General features: G+C 38.4%; 1 protein-coding gene across 8 annotated transcripts in view; it reads left to right on the top strand.

The window, feature by feature from the left end:
- PNPLA4 (patatin like domain 4, phospholipase and triacylglycerol lipase) overlaps window positions 1-16,072 on the top strand; it is a 42,510-nt gene extending 26,438 nt beyond the window's left edge. For all 8 annotated transcript variants that reach the window (XM_073354407.1, XM_073354474.1, XM_073354418.1 and 5 more), the window contains 3 exons: window positions 4,725-4,790; window positions 11,890-12,042; window positions 15,254-16,072. In XM_073354407.1, coding sequence (XP_073210508.1) covers window positions 4,725-4,790; window positions 11,890-12,042; window positions 15,254-15,385 — 351 coding nt within the window. In that variant the 3' untranslated portion in view covers window positions 15,386-16,072. The remainder of the gene's footprint in view (window positions 1-4,724; window positions 4,791-11,889; window positions 12,043-15,253) is intronic.
- Window positions 16,073-16,927: the final 855 nt, after the last annotated feature.

Below are 16,927 nucleotides of genomic sequence, written 5' to 3'. Positions count from 1 at the left end.
GTATTTACGTGCCAGATATGCTAAATATTCATATGCCCTTGTATGCTTCGGCCACCATTCCACAGGACATATGTCCATGCTGATGATGCTCTTCAAAAAAATAATGTGTTAATTAAATTTGTAACTGAACTCCTCGGGGGAGAATTGTACATCCCTGCTCTGTTTTACCTGCATTCTGCCCTATATTTCATGTTATAGCTGTCTCAGATGATGACCCAGAACACATTCGTTTTAAGAACACTTTCACAGCAGATTTGACAAAATGCAAAGGAAGGTACCAATGTGAGATTTCTAAAAATAGCTACAGCACTCGACCCAAGGTTTAATAATCTGCAGTGCCGACCAAAATCTGAGAGGGATGAGGTGTGGAGTATGTTTTCAGAAGTCTTAAAAGAGCAGCACTCAGATGGGGAAACTACAGTACCGAACCACCCAAAAAGAAAATCAACCGTCTGCTGGTGGTATCTGACTCAAATGATGAAAATGAACATGCGTCGGTCTGCACTGTTTTGGATCATTATCAAGCAGAACGCGTCATCAGCATAGACACATGTCCTCTGGAGTGGTGGTTGAAGCATGAAGGGACATAAGAATGTTTAGCATATCTGGCACGTAAATATCTTGCAACGCCTGCTACAACAGTGCCATGTGAACGCCTGTTCTCACTTTCAGGTGACATTGTAAACAAGAAGCAAGCAACATTATTTCCTGCAAATTATAGCTAAACTTTTTTTCTAAGCTATTGGCTGAAGTAGGACTAAGTAAATTTGTAGGCTTTAAAGTTTTTATAATAATGCAGTTATTTTTTTGTACATAATTCTACATTTGTAAGTTCAACTTCCATGATAAAGAAATTGCACTATTGTATTAGGTGAATTGAAAAATACTATTTCTATTGTTTTTTACAGTGTGAATATTTGTAATAAAAATAAATGTAAAGTGAGCACTGTACACTTTGTATTCTGTGTTGTAATTGAAATCAATGTATTTGAAAATGCAGAAAACATCAAAAATATTTAAATAAATGGTATTCTGTTACTGTTTAACAGCATGATTAATCCCATGATTAATTGGAATTAATTTTTTTAATCACGTGATTAATTGCAATTAATTTTTAAATATTTGACAGCCCTAATTTTCATGCAGCACCTTCCAGGAGTGGAACAAAATAAGGACCACAATTAACAAACTTTAGGATTAGAATGCAGACTTATTTGGGGCAGAGTTGATTCCTACCGGCTCCCCCTCCCCAGCCTGGAAACAGAAAATCCAGGGTGAGGCACGGCAAAAGAATGCCTGCTGCATGAAGAATCATGGCCTTCCAACGAGAAAATGGGATGAAAAAGTACTTAAAGTAGATATCGTTATTGCTGTATGGGACAATAATTTGCTACTCAAAGCATACATATGCAGCATTACATAGGCATTGCAGATACAACAAAAAGCTGTAATTCCAAAAATGTATAGCAGTCATGCCTGTTAGTCTTTAAGGGTTTTGGAAGCTTTAATTGAAAGCAAAGTTAGAAAAAAAAATTCTTCTCGTCATCCCTTTTTGAAAGCCCATGGCAGACAGGTGGGAGTGGGTGCTATGCAAATCTCTTACATAATGCCCTCGACCTAGGGTGTAAACACCCTAGCATGTAACATCCTTCCTCCATAGCAATAATGTTACTGGTCCTAACCTGGAAATCCTGCCCTCACAAACCAAAGGTTTAACCATATGGCAATAATAATAAAAACAACAGGGTTGACTCTTACTGGGCTGAGTATTGATTCCCTGGCCCTGCTCTGCTTTCTTTCCAGGCTGGTCCTTGGGTTCATCTCTAAACAGGTCCTCAGAAAATTGACCCAAAACATTTACTTAACCCATCCTGATGAAGAAGGTGCTATTGAATTTGGCCCCCTGTGTTTCTGTAAATTTTGCTAAAAAGAATTCCTTAAACGTATGTATGTCCCTTTGCTGTCTTCTTAAATATTTGTTTCACGATTTTCTCTTATTCACTAAAACCCACTTAAAAAAAAAAGAGATCATGTGGTGACCAGTGTTGAAGGTAGATCAGGATAGTAGAGGGAGTTCACTATATTTGGTTACTGCCTTCATGGGTCTTGATGTCAGATGTCAGTGTAGCATTGTATCATCTCATGGTCACAGAGCAGAATAAGAGGAAGAGAAGGACACATCTAAAGGAAGTTCTTGTGTTCAAACAGGCCTATACACTGCCAAAAAAAAAAATGTGCATGTGTACAGTATGTCGAGCTGGGAGGGGGCACATCTCTGGTGCTTTCCAACATTTTCTTCTAAATGCCACCATGTAGACTTGGTCATGATTGTGAATGTGTGCTGATCTGAAAACAAATAGTAATGAGGATTCTTGGGGTAGCTGGGGAAGGGGTTCTTCCCCAAAACCTCTTAAAATATTGCATACAATCTTCTGTATTTTAGGCAATTAATATTTGAAAATATTTTATTTAAAATCCATAGGGGGTGGATGGGCCAACCAGTGGCATGTGTGGTAGGGTTCCTTCTTTCCCTGTGTTTCTGAGCATCTGTTGGATTCGATTGGCGCTGCTTAAAATCCAGCTACTTGTTTAGATCTCAAAGTATGAATTTAAAAGGCCATCATTTAAGCGCCAGTTTTTAATATCTTGCTAAATCTGTCAATATTCAAAATTGGTGGGCTATTTTTGTTGAAGAAGAAAGCAGAGAACTTCAGCTGTCTGAAACTGAATCTGAGCATGAAATAGGTGGTGCAGATGGGCAAAGGAAAGTATTTTGATGAGTTTGCTTCCAGTCTACAGTCTCCTTTGGTTGAAGGTTCATATCTACAGTTGGTCAATTCAGTCTGTAGTCCAGGAGTACTCTTGGATTCCTCAGTGACTCTGAGCTCTCACATAACAAAAGCCACAAGTAATGCTTTCTGCCATTTCTGGTTGGCTAGGAGACTGCATTATCCTGGTGGGCAAACAGCTTGCCTCAGTTATTGATGTCTTCCTCATCTCTCAGCTGGACTACAGCAATGCAGTATAGTTGGGTGTGAAGTCTTCAGCGCTTAGGAAACCCCAACTAGTACAAAACGGTACAGGGCATCTTCTCAGCAGCACAGCCTACAGTGAGCATATCAGACCTATCCTCCACTGGTTTCTCATAGAACTTTGTGTCAAGTTCAGGGTTTCAGTCCTTCTCCTCAAAGCACTCCATGGTATGGGTCTGGGATATCAAAAAGATCATGTCAACAACTCCATTCCTATGACACAATGTAACTCTTGACAGTAAGAGTGTAGCTTGTCTGTGCAGGAAGTAGAACTTTCTTGGGTGGTAGTCCAGGACTGTGAAATGAAGACTAAGGAACATCACAGACTTCTCCACTTTCTGCTCCAAGTGCGAGGCATATTTCTTTTATTTTGCCTTCTCTAATATAAACATCTAGCAACAGGTATATTAAAAAAAAAAAACTACCAAAACAAGACACTCCACTGCACTTGTTTCTCCCCCTGGAGAGTGGATGAGAGACCTGAACATGACAAATGTGTAGTCACGTTGCTTAGTGCACTGCCGGAAGGAACTCAGATACTATGGTGATGAGTGCAGTATAAAAACCTATGTAGAATAGAGTAGAATACTTATGTCCTTTGTTCTGGAGAGAAGATAGGTGAACAGCAATCTGCAGTGAATGCATGTTCTCTATTACAGTAGCCAGTGCTGAAAAGTGTAGAGTTAGTTCTCTAGGCGTGTGCTGCATTGCAGTGTATTTCTCTAAGCTAGAAAACTACAAACTGTTGCCTTGGGAACTACTCTGCTCTTGTAATTTTTGACTAGTTATATGCTTGATGTGTCCATAACACTTGGCCCTGATGATTGTAACTACTGTTAGCAGTGAAAAGGGTTGTAATAGTAAAACATCAATAATTACGAAGAATTGTAGTAGAATACAAAGATATTATTTTTTGGCTGCTTTTTTAAATTGAGTTGTTTTTGCACATGTGAGTGTAATCTTTGTGTATCACTTTTACGAGAGCCAAAATCCAGTCGGTTATTTAGTCTAACCTAATGTAAGTTCAACTAGTAACTTGTTGCTGTCATTCTGTGATAGCTCAGCACACAAAAATAAAAGAAAAAGTATTAATTTAGGTGGATGGTATACATATGTGAATTTTAAGGCTATCATTTATAAAAGTGCAATTTGTATCATACTGCATTATTATTCAGAAAAACTGATGTATTAGAAAGAAAAACACTATGTCAAAGTATCTGCTAAATGCCTGTCTTTCGCCAGTTCTAGCTTCACTTTTCAGTATTGAACTATGAATAACACACAGTTTGTTTACAATCTACATATATTTAGATTTTAATCTATATTAAGAAATTGTGATTTTGTAGCAACATGAAAGAATAAAGTAAATCTAAAATTAGTTCGGATTCTTCTGAACCAAACTTTATTAAATCAATGACAGAATAATTGATTTGTACCATGTGCACTCTCTGAGATTCCTATTTATAATTTAACTAAAATAACAGTCCTGAACTCTTAATAGCATTTTGACATATAGTACATAGCAGATATTGAGATGAATATGTTTTTAAATGGTTATTGTGAAGTAGATGGAGCTAACATGTTGAATAATGATTATTGTATTGACTGGTGAAGATTACATGACACACAAAAGAAAATATTAATATTTTCAGATTTATTTTATGTCACCTTTTTTTCTTTTCTCCTCTCTAGGTCCTCCTAGCCAGCAGTTTTGTGCCAGTGTATGCAGGAATTAAAGCAGTGGAATATAAAGGAGAGGTAATATTGTGATGTTTGAAGACTTGTGTATTTAATTGCAAAAGCGCTCTTCATTTGTGACATCAAAATCTCAGATGAATTTGCGGGGTGGAGGGAAGGGAGAATCACAAGCCTGTTGTTTTGTTACACACTGAGGGTTATATATTTAACACTGTAGATGAAAAGAGCATTCGAGGAAGTCATTGCAATCCATTCTTATACAAACATAGCGAATGCCAGAGACACTATGCATTTGGAAATGGTAGTGACCTGAAAGCAGCATTCTTAAAATGTTAATATAATATCCAGTTGTTTATGTAGTTTGCTGGGCTGCTAATGATTACAGTATTGTTTGACGCACAAAAATCTCTAGGTAATTTCTTCCTTCTAAACATTGTAGTTGGATTCAGTTGAGATGTACCAAAATGTTAATGTTACGTTTAGTGTTTTTCCTCCCATCAGATCTTTTCCAGAATAAGTTCAAATAAATCATTTTGCCCTTCATTGAAATGGATTCATCTTTGGCAATTTAGTTTCTGGCTGCCAAAAGAAAGCTTGAGTTCATTTCCTGGTTGTGGGAATGATGTATGTAATAGTGTTTTGTACAATTCAACTCCACTGACATCATATCTGGCACATAAGAGCACCACCCTAGGCAATAACCTGAGTCAGGGGGGTCAGACCATGACGAAAGGTCCCCCAGAAATTCAGTAGCAGCCTCACTTTTTGCCAGATGGAGTCATTTGGATGTTGATCTTGTTTTCACAATTTAGGGTAAATACACTGGATGTCAGAAGCACTCTCTATTACTTGAAAGGGACAAAATCTCTTTGTAAATCTAAGGCTATGTCTATACTGCATCAATTGTGGCAGCACATAGGGTATGTGTAGCTACATGCCACAGTGCAAAACCACAGTACCACAGTGTGTCCACATTGTAGTGTGTAGCTACACATATCAGTGAAAGGCTCTGCCAAGGGGAAGGCAGTGGGGAAAGCCTCGGGCAGCAGAGAGCTGGCAGAGCCTTTCCCCACTGCTGGAGTCTTTCTCTGCTGCCAGAGAAGGCTCCAGTAGGGGGGAGACAGCAGGTTGCTACACTGCTAAAAAGAGCAGTGTAGATGGGGAGGCACTGCTTGGGCAACTATAGAGCCATGTAGGTTATATATCTGGGTACATACGCACAGGCGTCAGGTGTGTCTAATCAGTCCCTCATGGTCTACAATGCTATTTTACCCCTGCTAGGGGGCTAGCTTTATATATTCTCTACACTAAGAAGTTTGCAGTGTGGATCTACCTAGTTTTTTTGGTGTTTGGCAAGAAGTTGAAAGGCTAGGCCATTTCAGTTCAGAAGTTACCTGGTGTAGCTCAGTTAACATTGTCCAAGAGGACTTAGATTCCATTCCACTAAAGGAAGGGCAGCCACTGCTGCTTGCCTATATATTATACCAGTCACTGAAATATGCACAGCTATTGCTTCGTGGTCAATTCAGACTTTTCTGTAGCTCTGTTCTCTCAATTCAGAAGCTAAATATGTGGACAGTTCGGGGGAAGTAATACTTCATTTGTTTAGGAGTACTCAGTCTTCCTCCTGAAACTTGTTGCTGATCAACAAGTAGAGAGCAACAGAAGATTATTGCCTTTGATGTGGAGGGGAATTTATAGGCAATTAGAGAGTGTGGGGTCTTTCACCGTCTGTTCCAGAATTCTTAAAGAGTGGATGAGACGTGCAAAAATTTTACTGCTTGGTGATGGTTCTGTGGCTTATGAAGCAAAGCATGTAACTCTTAAAGAATGGCTCTGCAGATGCAATATATTTTGAAAATTACATTTACTGGTATATGTAGCTTCCATTAAGCCCAGTCCTCATGCTTTGCATCCTCAGTTTGAGTTTCTGGGTTGGTTTTCATTGCTCACTATTTCAGAATTTCCCCTATCTTTGCACTTTGAACCACTTATTCAGAAGTTTTTGCATTTTCAATCAATGTTCATAGCTCTAAAGATACTGTGTAATAGCAGGTTACAGAGTAGCAGCTGTGTTAGTCTGTATCCGTAAAAAGAAAAGGAGGACTTACAAATTTATTAGAGACTAACAAATTTATTAGAGCATAAGCTTTCGTGAGCTACAGCTCACTTTATCAGATGCATACAGTGGAAAATACAGTGGGGAGATTTTATATACACAGAGAACATGAAACAATGGGTGTTACCATACGCACTGTAACAAGAGTGATCAGGAAAGGTGAGCCGTCAGGAACAGTATCCCCAATAATGTCACGGCAAACCTGGTGGCTGAACTTTGTGACTTTGTCCTCACCCATAACCCCATTCACATTTGGGGACAGTGTATACCTTCAAATCAGCGGCACTGCTATGGGTACCCACATGGCCCCACAGTATGCCAACATTTTTATGGCTGACTTAGAACAACGCTTCCTCCTCTCTCGTCCCCTATTCTACTTGCGCTACATTGATGACATCTTCATCATCTGGATCCATGGAAAAGAAGCCCTTGAGGAATTCCACCATAATTTCAACAATTTCCATTCCACCATCAACCTCAGCCTGGACCAATCCACACAAGAGATCCACTTCCTGGACACTACGGTGCTAATAAGCGACGGTCACATAAATACAACCCTATACCGGAAACCTACTGACCGCTATACTTACCTACGTGCCTCCAGCTTTCATCCAGACCACACCACACAATCCATTGTCTACAGCCAAGCTCTACGATACAACCGCATTTGCTCCAACCCCTCGGACAGAGACAAACACCTACAAGATCTCTATCAGGCGTTCTTTCAACTACAGTACCCAACTGCTGAAGTGAAGAAACAGATTGACAGAGCCAGAAGAGTACCCAGAAGTCACCTACTACCGGACAGGCCCAACAAAGAAAATAACAGAACGCCACTAGCCATCACCTTCAGCCCCCAACTAAAACCTCTCCAGTGCATCATCAAGGATCTACAACCTATCCTGAAGGATGACCCATCACTCTCATAGATCTTGGGAGACAGGCCAGTCCTTGCTTACAGACAGCCCCCTAACCTGAAGCAAATACTCACCAGCAACCACACAACAAAAACACTAATCCAGGAACCTATCCTTGCAACAAAGCCCGTTGCCAACTGTGTCCACATATCTATTCAGGGGACACCATCATAGGGCCTAATCACATCAGCCACAATATCAAAGGCTCGTTCACCTGCGCATCTACCAATGTGGTATGTGCCAGCAATGCCCCTCTGCCATGTACATTGGCCAGACTGGACAGTCTCTACATAAAAGAATAAATGGACACAAATCAGACGTCAAGAATTATAACGTTCAAAAACCAGTCGGAGAACACTTCAATCTCTTTGGTAACTCGATTACAGAGCTAAAAGTTGCAATTCTTCAACAAAAGAACTTCAAAAACAGACTCCAGTGAGAGACTGCTGAATTGGAATTAATTTGCCAACTGCATACAATTAACTTAGGCTTGAACAAAGACTGGGAGTGGATGTGTCATTACACAAAGTAAAATTATTTCCCCTTGTTTATTTCCCCTCCTACTGTCCTTGTCAACTGCTGGAAATGGCCCACCTTGATTATCACTACAAAAGGTTCCTCCCCCTCCCCCCCGCTCTCCTGCTGGTAATAGCTCACCTTTCCTGATCACTCTTGTTACAGTCTGCATGGTGAACCCATTGTTTCATATTCTCTGTGTATATAAAATCTCCCCACTATATTTTCTACTGTATGCATCCGATGAAGTGAGCTGTAGCTCACGAAAGCTTATGCTCTAATAAATTAGTTAGTCTCTAAGGTACCACAAGTACTCCTTTTCTTTTTGTGTGATGGCATAGAACTTACCTGGAACAGGGACTGCAGTGCTTAAGACTATGGAACAAAGGATTTGTAATTCAGCCCCTTTTAGAAGTTATGTGTATGGTATCACAAATGTTGACGTTTTGAGGAGGGGCATTTTGCAGTGTAAACAGAATTAGAGAAAAAAAGTTGAAAGTTTGAGTTGTGAAATTACAAAGCTGGAGATGTTAAACTGTTAGAAAAATGGGAATTTAAATAAATTAGGGTGAGAGATTTTTATTAGAAATGCAGTAGAGTAAGTAATACATTATTGGTGACAACCCAATTGTTCTGGGGGACCAGGCAAAAAGAAGACCATCATAGAGTCACAATATGTGGGCATGTGAGAGAGGGAGCAGTCTTCTGGAATTGTCAGATTTGGAGTTGGCTATGGAGGGAAGGCCAGATTACAGAATCACATGGCTGGTCGCAGATAGGGAGCTGGACCAAGGACAACTGCCCTTGTAGAGCTGAAAAATAGGCTGGCCTACAGCAGAGACCAGTCCACTATGGAGGTAGCTTTGCAGCCAAATGGTGGAATATGGAGAGCCCCAGAAGAGATGCTGAACCAACAGATATTATAGCCAGAGGTAATGCTTGCTATACATTAGTCACATCATTGATTATTGCAAGGGTCTTGCAGTGTCCTCCTAATTTAAGGACTGGTTTCACTTCATGTGACAAAGGCCATGTATACAATCTCGTTAGTGTTCAATTATTTGTTTGAGAATTCTGAAACTACGTCTGAATTTGTATTTGTGTGTTAAAAACTTGATACTGGTTAGCTTTACTCCTGGGGTCATTCTGCGCCAAAAAATTAAACATTCTGTGCACAATATTTTGAAATTCTGCAAAATTCTTCAATTTGTTTGTCAAAATAATGCTATGTAATCATGCTAGTTTCAGTTATTTTGGTAATTTATTTCAAAATACCTGTCAGCAAGTGTGTCTGTAACAATACAGACACACACAAAATTCCCCCAGGAATAGAGAGTTAAAAAAAACCCCTATGACAACCCAGTTCCTGTTTCTCTGCTCTCCTCCCCCGCCCCCCCCCCCCCCCCCCAGAGCCAAGCTGGAGGGCCAGGCACCCACAACCCTGCCCCCCCAGGCCCAGCTGCGGGGGCCCCTTTAGCCAATACACCCAAAACCCCTACCTCCCCCAGACCCTAGCTGCGGGTCCCTCCTAACCAGATACCCACAGCCCCTTCCATACAGCCTGATGCTCAGTCCCAGACTTGCATGGAGTTTCCTGTGCATTGCCCTCTCCTTCCCTCAAGGCATGCTGGGAACTGCAGCTACCAGGAACCCTCTAGCTCCCTCCTCCTCCTCCTCTCAGCAGTGCCTTCTGTGTGCGAGCTGGGCTCTGCCAGGTCCAGCATCCCCTACTGGTGGCTAGCAGCACTGCAGCCCATTTGTATGGGGGAAAAGAAATTCTGCATACACAGTGTTAATTTCTGCAACATTCTGCATTGCACAATGGTGCAGAATTTCCCCAGAAGTATTTGATTGTGAGTTGTAATGTGTTTATTCGAACACTATGACAGTAATAACTTCATTACACACTTTAGTGGTGTTTTATCTACATCCTTTCTATGATAGATACCAATGAACTGCTCCTCTGGAAGTAATGAGAAGTCTCATGGATGGGATAGACAAGTTCTCTTATGTTGGCTTCTTATCTGTAACTATAGTTTGATTGACCACTTACGTAGTTTTTGTGCACTATGCTGCTCATAGCCCTCATAAATAAAACCAGCAGTACCTTCTGTTGTAGTTATTACTTGTATTGTTAACTAGTTGAACAAACTGGTCTTTTAAAAATAATAAATAGTTTAAATAAAAGAATTGTTATATAAAAGCACTCATATGTATGATTAGATAGAAATTCCATCTTGAACAATGGAAATTGGAATTCCAGTTATATCTTTTAACTTTCTGCAAAAAGTTCATTTGCATCCATATTTTCATTGTGCTACACATTTGTGTAAGTGTGGTGATTTTTTTTTGTTTTGTTTAGAGTAATTGATCTATAATACCCTTTTAGATCTTATAGTTATTATATAGATATATGCATGCACATATAAATAAAACATTTGTTGTTTATAGATGTATATATACACACACATGTACATTATATCAATGTGCAAAATTGTAAATTATTAGTATTCTAAATTCTATATAATCTCTGAGGAATTCTGTTGTATCATGCTTTTGAGGTTTTTATTTTACTGATATGAGTATGTTCATATTAATCTGTTAACTAAAAAACAAACAAACCAAAATTAGCACTAAGTCAAGATTTAAGACAAGTCCAGACTACCAAGTATATATGAAACATTCACTAATAAATTTATACGTGTGTATAATGTCACCCACTGAACAATGGATTCTTTGTGTTGTCCAGACTTTAGAATTTTGGTTTATTTGGTAGTAAGGAAAACATACTGCTGCTTTTATAGTGTTCTAAGAAGGACAGTATATATTCAACATGTTTAACATTTTTTTTTTGTTTATGTGATCTAAGGGGGCCAATGAAGAAGGTTCAGCACTAGAGCTGGGCAAATACTTTTGTTTGTTAGCAGTTTTGAAAAATTGAAAAAATTGATTCGGGTCGAACTGAATTCAAAACTTGCCAAAAAAAAAATGGCAAATAAAAAATAATCTGTTTTGAGTCTCCCACATTGTAGATGAATTCCCTAGCTACCAGACTACAGAGATATTCTCTCTCTCTCCTTTTGGCCCAGTCCTATTCATTGGAACAGAGAATAGTCGTTGGGCCAGAAAGAGTAAGTAAGAATATTTCTGTAGCTTGGTGGTTAGGACACTCATCTACGATGTGGGATGCCCAAATTCAAGTCCCCACTCCAGTGCCTACTTCATTATTTATACGTAGTGGGAAAGATTATGAGATATCTGTCTCAGTGTATCCCACAGTCCATTTGTTAGGGAACATTCCCATAATGAGGGAGAACAAGTTCAAATCTCTTCTCTACATCAGGTCAAGGGGAAATTTAATCTTGGGTCTTCCATATCCTAGGTGAATGATCAAACTAGTGGGCTGGCAGTTATAAGGGAAAGGCCGCCTCCTCTTCTATTCAGAAAAATATATTTAGGGAGAAAACTATTCAGTGAATTCATGTCAAATTCATGAATAGTTTCAGGTTGACCAAAACGGCATTTTCAACAAATAAAATATTCACTATGAAAAATTTGACCCAGCTCTAGTCAGCACATAACAAACTCTGACTTTTTTTCCCAATAGAAATGGATTGATGGTGGCCTTACCAATGGCCTCCCTATTCTGCCTGTGGGACGAACAGTCACTGTTTCTCCTTTCAGTGGTCGATTAGATATCTGTCCACAAGACAAAGGACATGTAGATCTCTATATTAAAGTTGCAAAGCAAGACTTAATGGTGAGTGACTTGTTTTTAAACTAATTTTGGTGATAGCCTTATTATTTTTATTTTTGCTAGCTGTTTTATGTGATTTTCAAGAGCAGCTAGGATAGTTTGGTACCCAACTCCCATTGACTTTTTATGGGGATTGAGAACCTAATCTTTTTTAGGTGTTTTTAAAAAAAATGAAGTGTTGGATTTTCAGTTTATAAAATGTGCTCAATTGGCACATGCACAGTTTGTTAAAAAGGGCTACAAACTCCATACTATAGAGCAATGTTAAGAAAAAAAAGGAGACATAGAAGAAGATAAAGAAGTTATTCTATCCTAATACAATTCCTCCACTAAAGGCCTGGGGAAAGTTTAGACAGCATGACCTACAACTTCCAAAGTAGAGTAATTATTCCAGAATAGTGTCCACACAAGGAGTTTTTCTGCAGTAGCTGTGCCAGTAGGGTTGTCACCTCTGAGGTACAAAAATCCAAGACATCCAGGATGATCCTGAGCCCACAAAACTGGACAACTGGCAATGTGTACTGAGCACACTTACAGATTTTCCAGGACAGCCATCTCAAAAAAGGATGATCATGGGAAAACCTGAACAGGTGGCAACCTTATACTCTGATTGATCGATTTCCTTGTGTACACAAGGCGTAAGGACCTTCTTCATAGATTCATAGAGTTTAAGGCCAGAAGAAATCACTGGCTCATCATTTGGTCTGACCTCCTGTGTATCACAGGTCATTACATGTCACCCAGTTACCCTTGTATAGAACCCAGTAATTTGGTATGACTAAAGCATAAATTGTCTTTGACTAAAGCATATCTTCCAGAAAGGCATCCAGGCTTTATCTGAAGACCTCCAGAGATGGAAAATCCACCACTTCCCTTGGTATTTAGTTCCAGTGGTTAATCACCCTCACTGTTAACAATGTATGCCTAATTTCTAATTTGAATTTGTCTGACTTCAGCTTCCAACCACTGGTTCGTGTTGTGCCTTACTCCACTAGACTGCAGGGCCCTTTAGTACCCAGTATTTTCTCTCTACGTTTATGCGCTGTAATGATGTCACCTCTCAATCTTATTTTTGATGAATTAACCAGCTTAAGCTTGTTTAGTCTCTCACTGTAAAGCATTTTCTCAAGCTGTCATAAATTTTGTGGCTCTTTTGTGCACACATCCTTTTCAAAATGTGGACACATCATAATGAGGTCCAAAATAGAGTTAACTCCTTTTGGGTGCAATACTTTTTGTGTTAGGAAATTATAATTTTTAGACACTCTGATAATTTTTTTCTGTTGGTTGAGACTTCCAGTATACATTGCTGATATTAAAGTCCCCCATCACAGCACAATTTTTCCTTCCTCATATTAAAGACAGGTGCTTAAGGAAGTAACTGATCCTGCTCTCTGGTTTGATTCAGTGGTCTATAACAGATCCCCACGAATAAACTCTCCTGGGCTTTATTTGTTAGCCCATTGATCCATATGCATTCAAGATCCTATTCTCTTCTGAGTTACCAATAACTCTAAAACAAGTAATGGTATCTTTAATATCACACCCCAATTCTTTCACCCATTTTGTCCTTCCTAAACCAGTTATAACCAGTGATTTTAACATTCCAGTCATGCAAATCATCCCACTCTGTTTCAGTAGTGCCAATTATATCCAATTTATTCTCACCAATGGAAACTTCCAATTTCTCTTGCTTGTTGTCCAGACTCCTACCATAGAACAGTTGAAAAATGTTGTGTCTTCATATTCTATGTCACATCAGTTCAGTTTATTTATGATGCACTGGATTTGAGTTTCTACCATTTTTGCCTCCTCCTCCTATTTTGCCCTCCTAGCTGGCCCAGTTAGTTTCCAACTGGGAAGATTAGCTCCCTGCTTGTGAGATGCAGGCTGTCTTGTTCGTATAGTCCTCTCTCCCAGAGCTATGTGGTTCAGTGTTTTACAAATCCAAGCCAGGCATTCAGCCAACAGTTCACTTGCAGTGTTTTCTGCCTTTTTTACTTGTGATGAGAATGAGGAACTTGAATCATATGCAGTATGACAAATTCTTTCCTATGCAGATGACCAGCACAAGGCCTTTGTACCACCGAAGTCCTAATTAAGACTTAAAATAGGTCTTAACTAGAAGTTTAGTGATGTGCTAGTCTTCTATACAAGAGTGAAATCATCCTGAGATACAATAAACCAATGGAAAGATTCAGGGACGTGGATGAAATGATGAGAGAGAGATTACTTTGGCAATGGCATTATGAACTAATGGAGGTAGGGAGTACTGAGGGCAGATAGGAAAAGGTTGCATTATTCAAGGTAAGATGATTAGAATATGGACAAGGATTTCAGCAGTAGGAATGGTTTGGAAAGATGACTTTGTAGGTGAAATTAACATGTATATGCTATCTTTCACATGTTACTTGGCTACTATTTGCACCATGAATCCATATAGAAAATAAGTTGATATTGACCAACTGAGTCATCTAGCTGAGTCTTGGTTGAATAAACAAAGTTTGGTGTCTCATCCGTACATGCTAAAGAGTTTATTTGGAGGCCCTTTGTTTTCTGTGATTCTGCATCTCTGGAATTTGCCACAGAAGTCACTTCCTGCACCACAGTTGTGTTCCAGAATCTCCGGTGTCACTTAAAACAGTTTCTAGCCCTCAGAGTTAGAGACAACCTTGAAAATGTTAACCAAGTAAACAGATGCAGTGATGTGTGTCTGAATCTGCAGTCAACCTGAAACAATAGTTTTGAGAGTTTTGAACTGCCCTAGTCAACTCAAACAAGGCTCCAGAGGCTTAGAGATTCCATGGTTGCAACATTTGATTAATTATTTATTTCAAATAAAAGGTAATTATTATTCTATATTGCACCATTTGTGAAGTGTGTAAGAAATAAAATATATATTAAATGAGTTAATCATTTAAACTAATAAATGTCTAATCTTACTCATTGTAATTTTATTTATTATTGGATTAAATTAGCTACAAATAAAATGGTCTTAGTGAAAGAATCTAAAATATAAGGAGGGAGAGCAAGCCTATAACCAGACAATCATTACACCATCAGAATGATCAACCGAGGTCTTCAATAGTCTTTAGATTTTGGAAACATCATTTATCTATCCTAAAAGGGGGTAGGAAAGATGAAGAGAACAAGAAAAATAAATACAATAGTTTGTCCTTACAGTTGCCTAACTTAGAATACTTCTCTGTTGCAGTTGTCTGTGGCCAACCTGGTAAGACTTAATCAAGCTTTATTCCCACCAAGCCAGAAAAAGATGGAATCACTGTACCAAAATGGATTTGATGATGCTGTACATTTTCTACTAAAGGAAAACTGGTTTGAATAGATTATGTGCATGGAAAATTAACAATGTCTGATAGCTGTCAAAACAAAGTACATATGTCACTCAGAACCCAAGATATTGCTGCCATGATTTTTGTTTATTAAAATACAAATTCCAGAGGTATCGCATCTGTCAAGAAAATATCCAGGTGCTTTGCTAAAATTGGTCAGCATGTCAGAATGGAAAACTGTACTTACATGGTAAAAGGATCTGCTGTTTCAAATAGGTATAATAGTAAAATCTATTAAAATTAAAAGAAGGTCATCATTTAGGATGTACAGAACAGACTAGTGTATTACTTCATAAAATACCGAAAATGTGATTGCTGACAATCATATATGAGATACTCATTCAGGTTGTGTCCTGAAAATGTGCACTGTATCTAGTTCTCTTAAGCTTTGAATAGTTGTGTACTTTCTCTGTTAATCTTATTTTTGTGCACAGTAATTGACTGGTTGTAATATTTCAAGCATGAACTCCAATTACAAAGAGACTCTGAGAAACAAAACAATTTAATTGCATTTCTTTAATTATAATACATGTATTTTTTCACCATTAGAACTTTTTGTCCTTTAAATCAGTTCTAGGACTTTTAAAATCCTGAAATACCCATCTGTTCCAAAATTTAAGAACATTTTTTCTGCAAAATATGTTGGAAAAAAGATTGCACCAGATATTATTAATTTTATTTATGCAGTGGTTCTTTGTCTACTAAATTTTAATAAAATAATTTATGTTTGGAAATTTGTCGGGTATTTATTTTGTTGTAAATCTCTCAGTACTATGGTGTTATACTTCATTGATCCATTTTGGACAAATGATCGATATTTTTGAAAAGTTTGCATAAATGCATGTTTTTCCCTTTCACTAAGGGCGTGATCCTGCACCATTGAAGCTAATGGAAGGTTTTCCATTTACTTAAATGTGAGCAGGATGAAGTGCCCAGGGCATAAGAGGTTCCCTAATAACTTTTTAGTGAATCATTTATGGAAATTAAGAGGCAACATTTTGGAGACCTAATCTGAAATGTTCTGCTGAGATCAGCATATATCTCAAATGTTAGTATTTAGATATTCAAACCATACATTTCCAACTATAGTCTAGTCCAATATCTCTACCATATCTCTAAAATACTATTTCACATGATGCTAATTAAAGAAATCTAAACTGATTTCAGCAAGATTTCTTTGACAAGCTCTGACAGTTGTGATTTTTCAGTAAGACCTACTCTGATAGGGTTGGCAGAGACAGAATGCCAGTTCCTGAGGGTCTCAATTCCCATTAGAGTTAATTGGAATTCAGGTAGCTCAATAACTAACAGGTTCAGTTTCTGAAGGCTTTTTTGTTGACTTCATTGGGTGAAGGATCAAGCCTTTAGACCCTAATATATTATGAAATGGTCACAAGTCTTTTTTTTATATTTATGTATGCATTTTCAGTAACATTCCTTGTTCTTTAAAAATAAATCTGGCTTGGATCACATGCAGTGATTAGTCTATTTGCACTATAAAAATTAAACTGTATGTAAATTATATAATGTTCAAA

The sequence above is a fragment of the Lepidochelys kempii genome, chromosome 1 (genome assembly GCF_965140265.1).
Source record: "Lepidochelys kempii isolate rLepKem1 chromosome 1, rLepKem1.hap2, whole genome shotgun sequence".
In the NCBI taxonomy this organism is placed as follows: domain Eukaryota; kingdom Metazoa; phylum Chordata; order Testudines; family Cheloniidae; genus Lepidochelys; species Lepidochelys kempii.
Note: the sequence above shows the minus strand (reverse complement) of the source record. Positions and strands in the feature narration are given on the sequence as shown.